The 17,232-nt window shown below is 45.3% G+C and overlaps 1 protein-coding gene across 1 annotated transcript in view; it reads right to left on the bottom strand.

Annotated features, from left to right (window-relative positions):
- Positions 1-16,962, bottom strand: part of dnah3 (dynein axonemal heavy chain 3) — a 47,141-nt gene extending 30,179 nt beyond the window's left edge. The window contains exons 1-16 of the mRNA XM_038990260.1: positions 16,930-16,962; positions 16,463-16,582; positions 16,125-16,319; positions 15,660-15,788; positions 15,177-15,369; positions 14,724-14,919; positions 14,028-14,153; positions 11,566-11,761; positions 5,104-5,283; positions 4,275-4,411; positions 4,019-4,124; positions 1,853-2,031; positions 1,429-1,613; positions 989-1,112; positions 517-670; positions 159-303 (exon numbers count right to left, since the gene is read on the bottom strand). Of these exons, the coding sequence (XP_038846188.1) occupies positions 159-303; positions 517-670; positions 989-1,112; positions 1,429-1,613; positions 1,853-2,031; positions 4,019-4,124; positions 4,275-4,411; positions 5,104-5,283; positions 11,566-11,761; positions 14,028-14,153; positions 14,724-14,919; positions 15,177-15,369; positions 15,660-15,788; positions 16,125-16,319; positions 16,463-16,582; positions 16,930-16,962 (2,398 nt within the window). The remainder of the gene's footprint in view (positions 1-158; positions 304-516; positions 671-988; positions 1,113-1,428; positions 1,614-1,852; positions 2,032-4,018; positions 4,125-4,274; positions 4,412-5,103; positions 5,284-11,565; positions 11,762-14,027; positions 14,154-14,723; positions 14,920-15,176; positions 15,370-15,659; positions 15,789-16,124; positions 16,320-16,462; positions 16,583-16,929) is intronic.
- Between the last annotated feature and the right edge of the window lie 270 nt (positions 16,963-17,232).

The following is a 17,232-nucleotide window of genomic DNA, read 5'->3' as shown; positions in this document are numbered from 1 at the left end:
GACCACAATGTGTAGAAACAAAATATATAGTTATTAAGGCAGTTCTTTCGATTAAAAATCTTATGCGTGGAACCGTAAAGTTGTAATACCAGTTGACATTTATCATAAAACTATGATACATCTTGATAAATGTTTTACAACATGGCATAGTTCTGTACCGTTCATCCAGATCTCTGATTTGTTCTGGAAGTTGAGGGAGTTGGTCCACAGCTGGTCATAGGGCTGCTTGTTGCCCATCAGGGTCTGCAGCATGGGGAACTGGCTCTGCTCCTTCTCCAGCAGAGTCTCCTCTTTGTTGATGTCCTGGAGGTGAGCGGAGAAGGCGACAAACCAGTACCATATGAAAGTCATTCAGTAGCAAAAGCAGCAAACACAGCAACAAAACCCACAAGGTGATCCGATGGCTGACAAATTCGTTTCGCATATCGCTCCTCATTACAAGCAGTTTCAGTGAAGGCAGGTCCAAACTGAGTTAGTGAAGTGAAACAATTCATAAACGATTCTCCTTTCACTCACGTCCAGTTCGGTGACGGCGGCGTCCAGACAGGAGGTGAGCTCGTTGAGCTTCTCCACGTTGTTTTTCATCTCCTCCAGACTCATCAGCTCCTTCTTCTTGAAGGCCTCCACCTCCTTCCCCACACACTGCAACATCTGGTCAAACTCTGCTGTCCTGAGGAGGAGAGACAGGAGAGGAGACTCAGCATGAGACATAAGACGTCTGTGGTTTTGGTCTAGTATTTCTGTTTTGGTTTAGTGTGCATTTCACGAAGAGTATTAGGGCATTACGGTGAAGTTTGAAGAGTGTGAAGAGAAAGAGGGCAGGGAGAGAGAGAGAACAAAGAAGTGAAAGAAAAGAGAATAGAAGAGAAGATGTCTCCATGCAAGGTTTAGTATTGGAGGTTCCGGTTGTAAAGTTGACATGATGGTTCGGGATGAGGATTAGCCTTATTAGGGTCAGGACTGTCAATGTGTACTGGTGTGTAGTTACCTCTTGAGGAGGTGGTCCTCGGCATGTACTCTCCTGGTGGCCAGACGGCTCTTACTGATCTCAAACACAGCCAGGATCTGCTCTGGCCAGTGGAACACACTACTGTTCAACTTCACATCATCGTCTGGAGAGAGAGAGAGAGCACAGAGATATCATGGTAGGTATAGAACTAAACATGCAAAACCTCCACCACAATAAGCAATAACACTTCAAAGGCGTTATCCATAAGATTTCAATTCAATTCAATTGAAATCTTATGGATAACACCTTTGCGATCCATAAGATTTTCCCATTTAAATCCCAATGCAGAAATGTGTTTCCTTTGAACGACAGGTGTTCTACTCTACATGACCAAACAACATATCTGCTCAGTGCATCTCAATTCTATGCCCAAATCCCCAACTGTAAACAACTATCGACAGAGGTCCTCCATTACGCACGAGGCAGGGTGGCGTAGTCCAAGAGGAAGCTGAGGCGGTTGGCGGCCTCGTTGATCTCATCTTTCAGCTTGTGGACGGTCACCTCGCTGGTGTGCTTTAGGTACTGGTTCAGGGCCACCAGCTCCTCCGTGTTGCCTGGGGCCCCTGTGATGGTTGCAGCGATCTCGTCATAGCGGTGACAGATGCTAGAAAAAGAATATAGGATTTCCGATTATTTTCTTCCAACAGTAAGGGAGATTTAGCTCTTTGTTATAAGTCAAACACTTCAAAGGTAGCAGTAACATTAGTACACAATAGTAGGAGCATTACATCATTGAGTCAACTGTGAATGAGTGGATTTACCATCCAGTCATTTTTGTGTAAAGTGTGGCCTTATGGGTAGTGTAGTTCTATCTAAAACATAAGGAGTTCTTCCCTCTCTCACCTCTTGTTGAGCTCTCGGTTCTCGTCCACCTCGAAGACGATGAGCCTGTCCTTCAGCCTCTCAGCGCGGTCACACAGGTCCTTGTTCAGGCTCAGAACGTCCAGGCAAAACATGGACAGGGGCACCGTGATGTGCATTGAGGCAATCTCCTTCCACAACTGCTGCACACCCTCGATTTTCTGAGAAGGGGTGGGTAGAAGTAAGTGTTCTCATCCAATCTCCAAATTCGCCATTCGAATAATAGCCTCTATTTTCAGCTTGACAATGCAATTCATGTTAAATTGTTGAATATTTTTTACGTTATACAGTACCAGTCAAAAGTTTGGACACACCTACTCATTCCAGGGTTTTTCTTTATTTTTGCTATTTTCTACATTGTAGAATATTAGTAATGACATCAAAACTATGAAATAACACATACGGAATCACGTAGTAACCAAAAAAAGTGTTAAACAAATCAAAATATATTTTATATTTGACATTCCTCAAAGTAGCCACCCATTGCCTTGATGACAGCTTTGCACACTCTTGGCATTCTCTCAACCAGCTTCATGAGGCAGTCACCTGGAATGCACGTCAATTAACAGGTGCCTTGTTAAAAGTTAATTTGTGGAATTTATTTATTCTTAATGCGTTTGAGCCAATCATTTGTGTTGTGACAAGGTAGGGGTGGTATATAGAAGATAGCCCTATTTGGTAAAATATCAAGTCCACAATTATGGCAAGAACAGCTTAAATAAGCAAAGAGAAACAACAGACCATCATTACTTTAAGACATGAAGGTCAGTCAATCTGGAAAATTTCAAGTGCAGTTGCAAAAAACCATCAAGCACTATGATGAAACTGGCTCTCATGAGGACTGCCACAGGAAAGGAAGACCCAGAGTTAGCTCTGCTGCAGATGATAAGTTCATTAGTTACCAGCCTCAGAAATTACAGCCCAAATTGTGAGGATCGACGCTGGAGACGAGAAGCAAGTACAGGGAGTAAACATTTAATAAACAACCGACATGAAACAGAACATGAACAACGTCTGGACAGGGGAAAAATAACGACATCAACGACAATAATGCTGACACGGGGAACCAACGGAGGAACAGACAGATATAGACGGGGCAATCAACAAAGTGAAGGAGTCCAGGTGAGTCCAATGAGCGCTGCTGCGCGTAAAGATGATGACAGGTGTGCGTAATGAAGGCAGCCTGGCGCCCTCGAGAGCCAGAGAGGAGGAGCGGGGGCAGGCGTGACACAAATAAATGCTTCACAGAGTTCAAGTAACAGACATCTCAATATCAACTGTTCAGAGGAGACTGCGTGATTCAGGCCTTCATGTTCGAATTGTTGCAAAGAAACCACTACTAAAGGACACCAATAAGAAGAAGGTACTTGCTTGGGCCAAGAAACACGAGCAATGGACATTAGACCGGTGGAAATCTGTCCTTTGGTCTGATGAGTCCAAATGTGAGATTTTTGGTTCCAACTGTCGTGTCTTTGTAAGACGCAGAGTAGGTGAACGGATGATCTCCACGTGTGTGGTTCCCACCGTGAAGCATGGAGGAGGAGGTGTGATGCTGTGGGGGTGCTTTACTGGTAACACTGTCTGTGATTTATTTAGAATTCAAGGCACACTTAACCAGCATGGCTACCACAGGAATTCTTCAGCGATACGCCATCCCATCTGGTTTGCGCTTAGTGGGACTATCATTTGTTTTCCAACAGGACAATGACACAACACACCTCTAGGCTGTGTAAGGGCTATTTGACCAAGAAGGATAGTGATGGAGTGCTGCATCAGATGGCCTCCACAATCACCAGATCTCAACCCAATTGAGATGGAAAAGCAGCCAACAAGTGCTCAGCATATGTGGGAACTCCTTCAAGACTGTTGGAAAAGCATTCCAGGTGAAGCTGGTTGAGAGAATGCCAAGAGTGTGCAAAACTGTAATCAAGGCAAAGGGTGGCTATAAAATGTATTTTGATTTGTTTAACACTTTTATGGTTACTACATGATTCCACATGTGTTATTTCATAGTTTTGATGTCTTCACTATTATTGTACAATGTAGAAAATAGTAACCCTTGAATAAGTAGGTGTGTCCAAACTTTTGACTGGTACTGTAGGTCTACTAGTAGTGTTTGAAGGAAAGAAGGCAGAGAGGCAAATCTACCTTAGTAAAACCTTGCAGGGAGTGTTTTTCTTTGAGGAACGCCACTATATCCTGCTTTGCAGTGTTGTCTAGTAGGTTGCTGTACTTCTTATACACGTTCAGGTACCTGGAGATCATATTGAAATATTGCAATGAGTAATTTTCTTAAAAGAGCCTTCATCCACCAAACAGGTTAACATAAAAGTATTGGAAGAAAGTAGAATGTCAGATAGTTGACTCAAATTTAGGTAGTATAGGTTTAGTTATGTCCCCATACTTCTTTGGTCCCACAGTGTTCTTCTGGAAGATGCTCTTGGCTCTGTTGATCAGGTCTGTGACCAGCAGCTCGTCAGGTCTGACGGAGTGCAGATAAAGGCCTTGTCCCTGGATTTCTGGGAACAGGTTACACTCCACCTGTACAGAGAAGACCAGACAAACTGTCAGTCACAATCCTTTCCATGCTAAGCACCAGAACAGATTAATTATATTAGTTTTTTTGTAGATAGAGGTCACATTCAATGGGTACAAATGTGAATAAGCGATTTTAAAGCCCACATGCAGTCTTTTTTTATTACATTTTTTAAATCATCACTGTATGTTTAATAAATAAATACGTTTTTTCCATGAAAATAACTCAAAATATTTGTTTAATCATTTATTTCCCTGAGCCTCCTTTTGCCATTGAAATTATCAGTCTGTGCGGTTAGGATCATCTAGACTCTGAGCCTACCCCGCTTACCACTTCAAAGTATGAGGATACATGTACAAATAAAAGATGAATGGTCATTGGTCAGAATAATCTGATCAGATTGTGATGTCATGATGTGGGCCAAAAACTCCATCCCATCTAAACAGGCTGAAATTCCAGGATTTATTTTCAAAATCTCTTATACTAAAAGGGCATTATCATATTTTTCACAATTTCAGAGTTTTATTTCAACCTCATAGGGTGTAAATATCATAAAACAGGACTGCACTGCCCCTTTAAACTGTTAATATTGGAAATGTTTTATTTCCAGAAATAGATTGAACAGATTAGATAAACAACTGAACATTAATCATGAAGAACTGAAAGGACAGGAGGCTGAGAGTTCTTTTTTTTATACCCGTGGGAGTTTCTGGGCGCTCTTGATGATCTCCATGAAGCCCCGGTGGATGAGCTCCCAGCATTCTTGAAGGCTGGGCAGAAAGACAATGCGAGGCTCCTCCACCCTCAGCTTGACCAGCAGCACCTGAGGCTGCACGAAGCGCATCTCGTCAAACACTTCACCGAAGTCATTCCCATCCTGTCCAACAAATCATAGAGAACAGAAAAAATAACATTGGTTTTCTTTATAATGAACTAATTTAAATATATAGGCACAGTATGTGTTTCTATATCAAGTGTAGAGCGGATCTGGTCTGATCAAACGGGTGTAATCAAGTTAGGGTAAACCATGTGTGTAATTATAGATCAGGGGCATCAAACTCACAGACGATGCAATCGGCATCACTCTGCACACTGCCCTATCCCATCTGGACAAGGGGAATACCTACAGTTGAAGTCGGAAGTTTACATACACTTAGGTTGGAGTCATTAAAACTCGTTTTTCAACCACTCCACAAATTTCTTGTTAACAAACTATACTTTTGGCAAGTCGGTTAGGACATCTACTGTCACGCGGAATGACGCTGGAGAGACGAAGCAGGTACGGGGAGTAAACATTTAATAAATGATGAACATATAACGAGACAGGCACAGCGTCAGCAAACAGGAACTAAGACAAACGACAATCAATGCAGCAGCAGGGAACAAAGCAAGGGAACAGACAAATATAGGGGAGGAAATTAACATGTGATAAGTGAGTCCAGGTGAGTCCAATAACGCTGATGCGAGTGACGAGGGAAGGCAGGTGTGGGTGATGGATAGAGAGCTCAATTTTTATGGAATGGTCTGCCTACCCATGTAACGGACACAGACTCGGTCTCAACCTTTAAGTCTTTACTGAAGACTCATCTCTTCAGTAGGTCATATGATTGAGTGTAGTCTGGCCCAGGAGTGTGAAGGTGAACGGAAAGGCTCTGGAGCAACGAACCGCCCATGCTGTCTCTGCCTGGCTGGTTCCCCTCTCTCCACTGGGATACTCTGCCTCTAACCCTATTACAGGGGCTGAGTCACTGGCTTACTGGTGCTCTTCCATGCCGTCCCTAGGAGGGGTGTGTCACTTGAGTGGGTTGAGTCGCTGACGTGGTCTTCCTGTCTGGGTTGGCGCCCCCCTTGGGTTGTGCCGTGGCGGAGATCTTTGTGGGCTATACTCGGCCTTGTCTCAGGATGGTAAGTTGGTGGTTGAAGATATCCCTCTAGTGGTGTGGGGGCTGTGCTTTGGCAAAGTGGTTGGGGTTATATCCTGCCTGTTTGGCCCTGTCCGGGGGTATCATCGGATGGGGCCACAGTGTCTCCTGACCCCTCCTGTCTCAGCCTCCAGTATTTATGCTGCAGTAGTTTATGTGTCAGGGGGCTAGGGTCAGTCTGTTATATCTGAAGTATTTCTCCTGTCTTATCCGGTGTCCTGTGTGAATTTAAGTATGCTCTCTCTAATTCTCGCTCTCTTTCTTTCTTTCTTTCTTTCTTTCTTTCTTTCTTTCTTTCTTTCTTTCTTTCTTTCTTTCTCTCTCTCGGAGGACCTGAGCCCTAGGACCATGCCTCAGGACTACCTGGCATGATGACTCCTTGCTGTCCCCAGTCCACCTGGCCGTGCTGCTGCTCCAGTTTCAACTGTTCTGCCTGCGGCTATGGAACCCTGACCTGTTCACCGGACGTGCTACCTGTCCCAGACCTGCTGTTTTCAACTCTCTAGAGACAGCAGGAGCGGTAGAGATACTCTCAATGATTGGCTATGAAAAGCCAACTGACATTTACTCCTGAGGTGCTGACTTGTTGCACCCTCGACAACTACTGTGATTATTATTATTTGACCATGCTGGTCATTTATGAACATTGGAACATCTTGGCCATGTTCTGTTATAATCTCCACCCGGCACAGCCAGAAGAGGACTGGCCACCCCTCATAGCCTGGTATCTCTCTAGGTTTCTTCCTAGGTTTTGGCCTTTCTAGGGAGTTTTTCCTAGCCACTGTGCTTCTACACCTGCATTGCTTGCTGTTTGGGGTTTTAGGCTGGGCTTCTGTACAGCACTTTGATATATCAGCTGATGTAAGAAGGGCTATATAAATTGATTTGATTTGATTTTGATGGCAGGAGCGTGTGATGCAGGGTAATCTGGCGCCCTCAAGCGCCAGGGGAAGGGAAGAGCGGGAGCAGACGTGACAGTACCCCTCCCTCTTGGGACGCCACCCGGAGTCCCACCTGGGCGAACCGGCCGAGACATGGGCGCAGGGCAAGCCAGTTGAGGCGTGAAAGCCCGACGAACCGGCAGGAGCGTGAGAGCCTGGCGAGCCGGCTCAGGCATGGGAGCCTGACGATCCGGCTGAGGCAAGACGCGATGATCCCGTGGAGTGTGACGTGGGATGGGAAGCCGCCGAGCCAGGAAAACCTCTCGAGCCAGCCAGGGCGTGAAAGCCTGACGGGCTAGCTTAGGCACCCCGGTTCCATCGGCAGCGGATTCCACCCCAACGTCACCAACAAAACACAAGACAAACAAAAAAAACTCCTGGACCGGCTGAGCGAGCAAAAACTGACGATCCAGCTGAGGCCCGACGTGGGATGGGCGCCATCCGAACCAACCGGGGCAAGGAAACCTCTCGAGCCAGCTAGGGCGTGAAAGCCCGATAAGCTGGCTAGGCTTCCCCAGTTCCATTGGTGGCGACCCAGAGCCGCTGCCACCATTCCAACCGGAACGCCAGTACACCCCGATGCTTCGTATGTTGGCTGCTGCATTCTGTCATGCGGAATGACGCTGGAGAGACGAAGCAGGTACGGGGAGTAACATTTAATAAATGACGGACATATAACGAGACAAGCACAGCGTCAGCAAACAGAAACGTAGACAAGAAACAATCAATGCAGCAGCAGGGGAACAGAGAAAGGGAACAGACAAATATAGGGGAGGAAATGAACATGTAATAAGTGAGTCCAGGTGAGTCCATTAACGCTGATGCGAGTGACGAGGGAAGGCAGGTGTGGGTGATGGATGGCAGGAGCGTGTGATGCAGGGTAATCTGGCGCCCTCAAGCGCCAGGGGAAGGGAAGAGCGGGAGCAGACGTGACAGTACCCCTCCCTCTTGGGATGCCACACGGCGTCCCACCTGGGCAAACCGGCCGAGACATAGGCGCAGGGCAAGCCGGTTGGGGCGTGACAGCCCGACGAACCGGCAGGAGCGTGAAAGCCTGGCGAGCCGGCTCAGGCATGGGAGCCTGACGATCCGGCTGAGGCAAGACGCCTGTCGATCCCGCTGAAGAAGGGGAGCCCGATGATCCAGTGGCGTGTGATGTGGAATGGGAAGCCGCCGAGCCAGGAAAACCTTTCGAACCAGTCAGGGCGTGGAAGCCCGACAGGCTGGCTTAGGCACCCCCGGTTCCATCGGCGGCGGAATCCACCCCGACGTCACCAACAAAACAAAAACACTCCTGGACCACCTGGGCGAACAAGAACTGAAATTCCGGCTGAGGCCCGACGTGGGATGGACGCCATCCGAGCCAACCAGGGCAAGGAAACCTCTCGAGCCAGCTAGGGTGTGAAAGCCCGATGAGCTGGCTAGGCTTCCCCGGTTCCATCGGTGGCAACCCAGAGCCGCTGCCACCATTCCAACCGGAACGCCAGTACTCCCCGATGCTTCGTATGTATGGCTGCTGCATTCTGTCACGCGGAATGACGCTGGAGAGACGACGCAGGCATGGGGAGTAAACATTTAATAAATGACGGACATATAACGAGACAGGCACAGCGTCAGCAAACAGAAACTAAGACAAAAGACAATCAATGCAGCAGCAGGGAACAGAGCAAGGGAACAGACAAATATAGGGGAGGAAATGAACATGTGATAAGTGAGTCCAGATGAGTCCAATAACGCTGATGCGAGTGACGAGGGAAGGCAGGTGTGACATCATTGGTAATCAAGCTTACTACTGTTGTGTCGTCGGCAAACTTGATGATTGAGTTGGAGGCGTGCTTGGCCACGCAGTCATGGGTGGACAGGGAGTACAGGAGGTGGCTGAGCAAGCACCCTTGTGGGGACCCAGTGTTGAGGATCAGCGGAGTGGAATTAATGTTTCCTACCTTCACCACCTGACCGTCAGAAAGTCTAGGTCCCAGTTGCACAGAGCGGGGTTCAGACCAAGGGCCTCGAGTTTAATGATGAGCTTGGAGGGTACTATGGTGTTGAATGCTGAGCTATAGTCAATAAACAGCATTCTTACATACAGTTGAAGTCGGAAGTTTACATACACCTTAGCCAAATACATTTGAACTCAGTTTTTCACAATTCCTGACATTTAATCCTATTAAAAATGTCCTGTTTTAGGTCAGTTAGGATCACCACTTTATTTTAAGAATGTGAAATGTCAGAATAATAGTAGAGAGAATGATTTATTTCAGCTTTTAATTCTTTCATCACATTCCCAGTGGGTCAGAAGTTTACATACATTAAATTAGTATTTGGTAGAATTGCCTTTAAATTGTTTAACTTGGGTCAAACGTTTTGGGTAGCCTTCCACAAGCTTCCCACAATAAGTTGGGTGAATTTTGGCCCATTCCTCCTGACAGAGCTGGTGTAACTGAGTCAGGTTTGTAGGCCTCCTTGCTCGCACACACTTTTTCAGTTCTGCCCACAAATGATCTATAGGTGTCACGCCCTGACCTTAGAGATCCTTTTTATTCTCTATTTCGGTTAGGTCACGGTGTGACTAGGGTGGGCAATCTATGTGTTCTATTTCTTTGTTGGCCGGGTATGGTTCCCAATCAGAGGCAGCTGTCTATCGTTGTCTCTGATTGGGGATCATACTTAGGCAGCCTGTTTTCCACCTTAATTTGTGGGATCTTGATTTTGTATAGTTACTGTGTAGACTGCACAACGTTACGTTCGTTTATATATATATATATATATATATATATATATATATATATATATATATATAATTTTTGGTGTTCATCAAATAAAGAAAGATGTACGCTTACAACGCTGCACCTTGGTCTCATTCCAACAACGGACATAACAATAGGATTGAGGTCAGGGCTTTGTGATGGCCACTCCAATACCTTGACTTTGTTGTCCTTAAGCCATTTTGCCACAACTTTGGAAGTATGCTTGGGGTCATTGTCCATTTGGAAGACCCATTTGCGACCAAGCTTTAACTTCATGACTGATGTCTTGAGATGTTGCTTCAATATATCCACATAATTTTCCATCCTCATGATGCAATCTATTTTGTGAAGTGCACCAGTCCCTCCTGCAGCAAAGCACCCCCACAACATGATGCTGCCACCCCTGTGCTTCACGGTTGGGATGGTGTTCTTCGGCTTGCAAGCCTCCCCCTTTTGCCTCCAAACATAACGATGGTCATTATGGCCAAACAGTTCTATTTTTGTTTTATCAGACCAGAGGACATTTCCCCAAAAAGTACAATCTTTGTCCCCATGTGCAGTTGCAAACCGTAGTCTGGCTTTTTTATGGCAGTTTTGGAGCAGTGGCTTCTTCCTTGCTGAGTGGCCTTTCATGTTATGTCGATATAGGACTCGTCTTACTGTGGATATAGATACTTTTGTACCTGTTTCCTCCAGCATCTTCAAAAAGGTCCTTTGTTGTTGTTCTGGGATTGATTTGCACTTTTCGCACCAAAGTACGTTCATCTCTAGGAGACAAAACGCGTCTCCTTCCTAAACAGTATGACGTCCCATGGTGGTCCCATGGTGTTTATACTTGTGTACTATTGTTTGTACAGATGAACGTGGTACCTTCAGGCGTTTGGAAATTGCTCCCAAGGATGAACCAGACTTGTGGAAGTCTACAATTTTTTTCTGAGGTCTTGGCTGATTTCTTTTGATTTTCCCATGATGTCAAGCAAAGAGGCACTGAGTTTGAAGGCAGGCCTTGAAATACATCCACAGGTACACCTCCAATTGACTCAAATTATGTAAATTAGCCTATCAGAAGCTTCTAAAGCCATGACATCATTTTCTGGAATTTTCCAAGCTGTTTAAAGGCACAGTCAACTTAGTGTATGTAAACTTCTGACCTACTGGAATTGTGATACAGTGAATTATAAGTGAAATAATCTGTCTGTAAACAATTGTTGTAAAAATTACTTGTGTCATGTACAAAGTAGATGTCCTCACCAACTTGCCAAAACTATAGTTTGTTAACAAAAAATGTGTGGAGTGGTTGAAAAACAACTTTTAATGACTCCAACCTAAGTGTATGTAAACGTCCGACTTCAACTGTAGGTCCATTATTATTTCGACACAGTTTCGATTTGGTTTTAGTCATTTGAATGTCGATTGAGATCGTCCCACAAGAAAAATAACAGGGATAACAGGCCGGATTGAATGGGCTCGCGGGCCATATGTTTGACACCCCTTGTATAGATAGTTGAACCGTGGTTGAACCCTGGCAGAGTTGAGTGGTTAGACAGACCTGGTGCAGGGTGAAGAATTGGAGCAGGTCCTGCAGGGAGGCAATGATCAGGCTCCGGAGCTGCAGGGACATGAGGGTGGCCACGCAGGAGAAGAACTCCTGGGCACTGACTGGGGCCACGTGGTCACTCTGGGGCACCAGGGGCAGCCAAAGGTCCTTATAGGTGACAAACAGGGACACACAGCGCGGCAGCCACCTGCAAAACACAGACACTGGGGTCTCATATAGTCCAAATGAGGGATTGTTGTATGTACACCGAACAATAATATATACACAATATGCAACAATTTCATAGATTAAACTGAGTTACAGTTCATATAAGGAAATCAGTCAATTGAAATACATTTATTAGGCCCTAATCTATGGATTTCACATGACTGGGAATACAGATACGCATCTGTTGGTCACAGATACCTTAAAAAAAAGGTAGGGGCATGTATCAGAACACCAATCAGTATCTGGTGTGACCACCATTTGCCTCATCCAGCGCAACACATGTCCTTCGCTTAGTTGATCAGGCTGTTGATTGTGGCCTGTGGAATGTTGTCCCACTCCTCTTCAATGGCTGTATGAAGTTGCTGGATATTGGCGGGAACTGGAATACGCTGTCGTACGCGTCGATCCAGAGCATCCCAAACATGCTCAATGGGTGACATGTCTGGTGAGTATGCAGGCCATGGAAGAACTGGGTCATTTTCAGCTTCATCCTTGAGACATGGGGCCATGCATTATCATGCTGAAACATGAGGTGATGGCGGCAGATGAATGGCACGACAATGGGCCTCAGGATCTTATCATGGTATCTCTGTGCATTCAAATTGCCATCAATAAAATGCAATTGTGTTCGTTGTCCACAACTTATCCTTGCCCATACCATAACCCCACCGCCACCGTGAGGCACTCTGTTCACAATGTTGACATGAGCAAACCACTTGCACAACGCCATACACGCCTTCTGCCATCTGCCATCTGCCCGGTACAGTTGAAACCGGATTCATCTGTGAAGAGCGCACTTCTCCAGAATAACAGTGGCCATCAAAGGTGAGCATCTTCCCACTGAAGTCGGTTACGATGCCAAACTGCAGTCAGGTCAAGACCCTGGTGAGGACAACGAGTACGCAGATGAGCTTCCCTGAGACGGTTTCTGACAGTTTGTGTGATTCTTCGGTTGTGCAAACCCACAGTTTCATCAGCTGTGTGGGTGGCTTGTCTCAGAAGCCGGATGTGGAGGTCCTGGTCTGGTGTGGTTACACATGGTCTGCGATTGTGGGGCCGGTTGAACGTACTGCCAAATTCCCTAAAACAACATTGGAGGCGGTTTATGGTAGAGAGATTAACATTCAATTCTCTGGCAACAACTCTGGTGGACATTCCTGCAGTCAGCAAGCCAATTGCACACTCCCTCAAAACTTGAAACATCGGTCATTGTGTTGTGTGACAAAACTGCACATGTTAGAGTGGCCTTTTATTGTTCCCATCACAAGGTGCACCTATGTAATGATCATGCTGTTTAATCAGCTTCTTGATATGCCACACCTGTCAGTTGGATGGATTATCTTGGCAAAGGAGAAATGCTCAATAACAGGGATGTAACAAATTTGTGCACAACATTTGAGAGAAATTAGCTTTTTGTGCATATAGTAAATGGCAGGGATCTTTTATTTCAGCTTATGAAAAATAGGACCAACACTTTACATTTTGCATTTATATTTTTGTTCACTGTATATGCCCCCAGTGATTGAATAGAGGCTTGCTGGCAGCGGTGTGACACCATTTTGCCACCAGTGGTTGATAGGAAAGTTGCCACCAGCATTCTGCCGCCGACAGTGGTCTGATACAGTAGGTGCTTGCTTGCTGGTCCCCTGTATGTATGTTACTCTATGATGTAGTTTCCGCCTCCAGAAAAAGGACGAAACCTAGCAACTGGTGCAATGTTTAGGCATTGGTGCAACTGGTGCAATGTTTAGGCAGCGCCACACCAGAACATGATCTCCTTTGGCTCTACTGTGGTTGGCAAGGGAGACTGAACTATCAGAGAACAATGGTATCCAAGCAGGCACAAACTCAGAAAAAAAATCAACACATTTTTGTGAAATTTCAATGGCTCATATTTCAGCCACAAATCATGTTTACTGGTCCCTTGCTCTAAACACAGCAGGTTGCAATGGAATCCTTAAGTGAGAAGAAAGACACGACAGGGGTATGACAGAGTGAACAAGGAGAAAACATGAGACTCTCACTACAACACCGGGATTAGCCATGCAGACCTTGGCCTATCTGCCGACCTGTATGTCAACCCGTCTGTCTGTCTACCTGGCTGACTGACTGTCTTACAGGCTCTGACTGTCTGTCTATCTGGTTGACTTGACTGACTGTCTACCCGTCTGTCTGGCTGGCTGACTGACTGTTTCACTGATTGTTTGATTAACTGCCTGACTGACTGAAGACAGTAGGTTACTAACCTATTAGCCAGGTCGTCCCTGGTGATTTGGCACTGTCTCTGAATCAGCTCTTCAAACTCGGTGGGCAGCAGGGGGAAGTTGGCAGAGAAAAGGTCCCCTAGTCTCACAAACCTCAAGGAGGAGAAACTGAAAGGATGAGAAAAGAAAGACAGAGACATAAGGGTTAACTTGTATTATCTGAACTGTGTGTCCACTTTAATTTCGCACACCGATCAACTCTTATTTGAGACATTTAAGACATGGTTATTAACAGTAGGGGTTCATGGTGATTCACTTGGTTTGATCAGCTAATGCAGGTTAATACGGGAGATCAACAGAGCACCATGCATAGGCTCAGGCAAGTCCATTAAGAAACTGTATCTGAAACTCTATCTTCTGATCCACAGAGAGGAGATTAGCTCTTAGAGCATTTAAACAATTGTTTAGCTTGTGTTATGGTACTGAGCTTAGTTTTGCTTCCTTATGTTTTTTTGGGTAAACAGTTTATATGCCATTATGAGATTGGTTTCCAGAGAAACAGTGTATTCTGCCACACATAGACCTACTACCAAATGTGATCTGTGATTTGGGGAATGTAAACCTACGCAAACCATTTTGTTACCTAGTTTACTGGAACTACAAACCCTGACACAAAATGGAAGACGGTTACAGTTGATGCTCATTTTAAGCCAGTCTTTGCTCAGGCTACTAGGCTACCTGTTCACCCAGAGGTCCTGCAGGTGGAACATCATGGGGTTGAGAGTGAAGAGGTGCTGGCTCTGCCAGGTGTGGGCCTGGCTGTAGTTGCAGGCCCAGGGGACGGGCCCTCGGATCACCCTCCTGGGGAAGGGCCTGGGGATGCTGGAGATGAACAAACGCTGTCTCTCCGACGGGTCCCTCAGGATGTAGTCAACTGGTTGAATCCAAGAGGAAAGACAGAAAACATGGAGGCAAGGGAACTTTCAATGGGGGAAGGGTGATTTGATAGACAACCACATTGCTTTAATAGGAATGTTTGCGAATATGTGTAGGCTATATTATTTTAAGTTGTTGCTGGATAGTACAATTAAAATGATTATCTACATTATTAGTACACTCATTTAATAAATGAAAGTAGTATTGCAGTACATGTAAGAAACATTGCAGTCATGTAACAAATCCTCCTGCTACCTATGCTCTTCCTGAGACTGAAGCCGTAGTCTTTGTTGACCTCGTCTAGCAGCTTCCCCTTCAGTATCTCCATGTCCCTGCTGCTGTCCTGAATGCCAGGGGGCAGGAGCTTCATTATGTTCTTAATCTGCTGGGGGGGCTGGTGGGCCAGCATTGGGCTGTGGACGCCGTTACTAATGTAGTACAAGTACCTCTGTAGAAACCAGCAAAACACATCAAGTAAACATCCAAAATTAACAAGCTGCCAAAAGAGTGAAAGCAATGGAACAATTGACTGACTAAATTGGTTGAACGGACTGGAGGCTATACTATTCTAATTGCCTGCTCTATTCTATTCCCACTATTCTATTCTCCTCTATTTGATTACATTCTATGTAATTCTATATAATATATAATATTTCCTTATCTATTCTATTTCCTTCCATATTCCATTATATTTCCCTATCTATTCTATTTCCCTATCTATTTATTCTGGATGCTTACCTTCAGGTCTCTTTCTGTAGGTTCTGTCTCAAAAGGCCACATCTGTTCCTCTTGGCTCCGCATGATGTCCAGCTGCTGTTTGGGAGTCAGGGGTCGGCTGATGGGGGGCAGAGGCTCTCTGGGGCTGAGCTTAAGTCCAGGTGAGTTCGAGGTGTCAGGAGCTGAATCCCTGGGATTGAGATGACAAAGCATTACAAAGACCACTTCAATGACACCCCTTTGTCCAGATTTCATATTTGATAGGTATCTTACCATCCCCTGGGGGCGAGTCTCTTCCTCTTCTCAGCTGGGCTAGATGCTAAATGAGAATTAAGATAAAATGTTCTATCTTGTTTTGGATATTATTGTTTTGATGCCACTCAATTCAGCACCGATCAGGTGGTCAGCAAAGGAGCAACAATGGGATGAATCAGAATAAGAATTATTCACATATGAAAATGTCAAAAGGATACAAGGTGCAGGTACATCCCCAAGTGAGTCTTTGACGGTTCCAGGTCTCCTCTGTAGGTTTCTGATCTTCAGGTGACGAGCCTGGGGGCTGTAGTTGTTCCCAATGGACTCACTGGGGGTGCGATGGTGCCGTTGTTCCTTATAAGGGACAGCCAGAGTCCAAGAGGTGTTCTGGAGGATGGGTGGGTGATGGCTGTGCCTGAGAACAATCTGGAACAATTTAAAAGTAATGAGTTAACTTGCAGGAATAACATGGAATCGTCCTAGTAGGTATGCACACAAAGGAACACACTAATATTTTTCCCCCTATCAATAGCACTTTAGGGACTGGCTTCTTTACATAAAGGTCTTACTTGGTAAAGCTCTGACGGTTCTTCACTAGAGGCCTGGGGCTGAGGTGGGAGACCAGGTAGTCCACTTGCATGACTCATGTTATATATAGAATCATCCTCCATCTGCAGTTCAAAAAGAAACTCTCACTCAGCTGAGCAAGGCTCTCTGGCCACTACATTCACAAACACACTTATGTGGTATGCATAATTCAGTTATCAAAACAAAGCATAGCCTACCTCTTTTAAGCGTTCCATTTTAATTTAGGAAATTGTCAATTAAATAAGTAACGTCAAACTAGAGGCAGTGGTTTTACAGCGGATATAACATGTTTTAATACTAAACCCTTTGAAATATGTGTCTAAAACACACGAACCCACTGCAAAACCCGCGCACACCAACGTGCGATGCAATTTTATCCACACAGAATGATTTGAAACATTCCAATACACCCGAAACGTTCCATTACAGTATGTCATAATTAGCCTACCTGTCGCTGGTGCTTTCGCGACAGTATATCCATTCTAGCAACATGTCGTTTCTTAGCAAATGCCATTCCTAAAATGTATCACAAAGCTTCGTTTGTGACATTTCTCACAAAGTTTTCAAAGTGCCACTGCCACACCGCTTGAAAGACCACCTCTGGCACCAACTCATACAGCCATTGTTATGATGAGTTGTAGGCGAAGTAGCTACTGTAGTCCACCATTCTACCCGGCTGATATAATAATGGGAAAATCAATGTTGATGACACTATTCTGTAGTTAAAGAACTACAATCAGCTACAATGTCT

This window comes from Salvelinus namaycush, chromosome 4 (assembly GCF_016432855.1).
Source record: "Salvelinus namaycush isolate Seneca chromosome 4, SaNama_1.0, whole genome shotgun sequence".
In the NCBI taxonomy this organism is placed as follows: Eukaryota; Metazoa; Chordata; class Actinopteri; order Salmoniformes; family Salmonidae; genus Salvelinus; species Salvelinus namaycush.
Note: the sequence above shows the minus strand (reverse complement) of the source record. Positions and strands in the feature narration are given on the sequence as shown.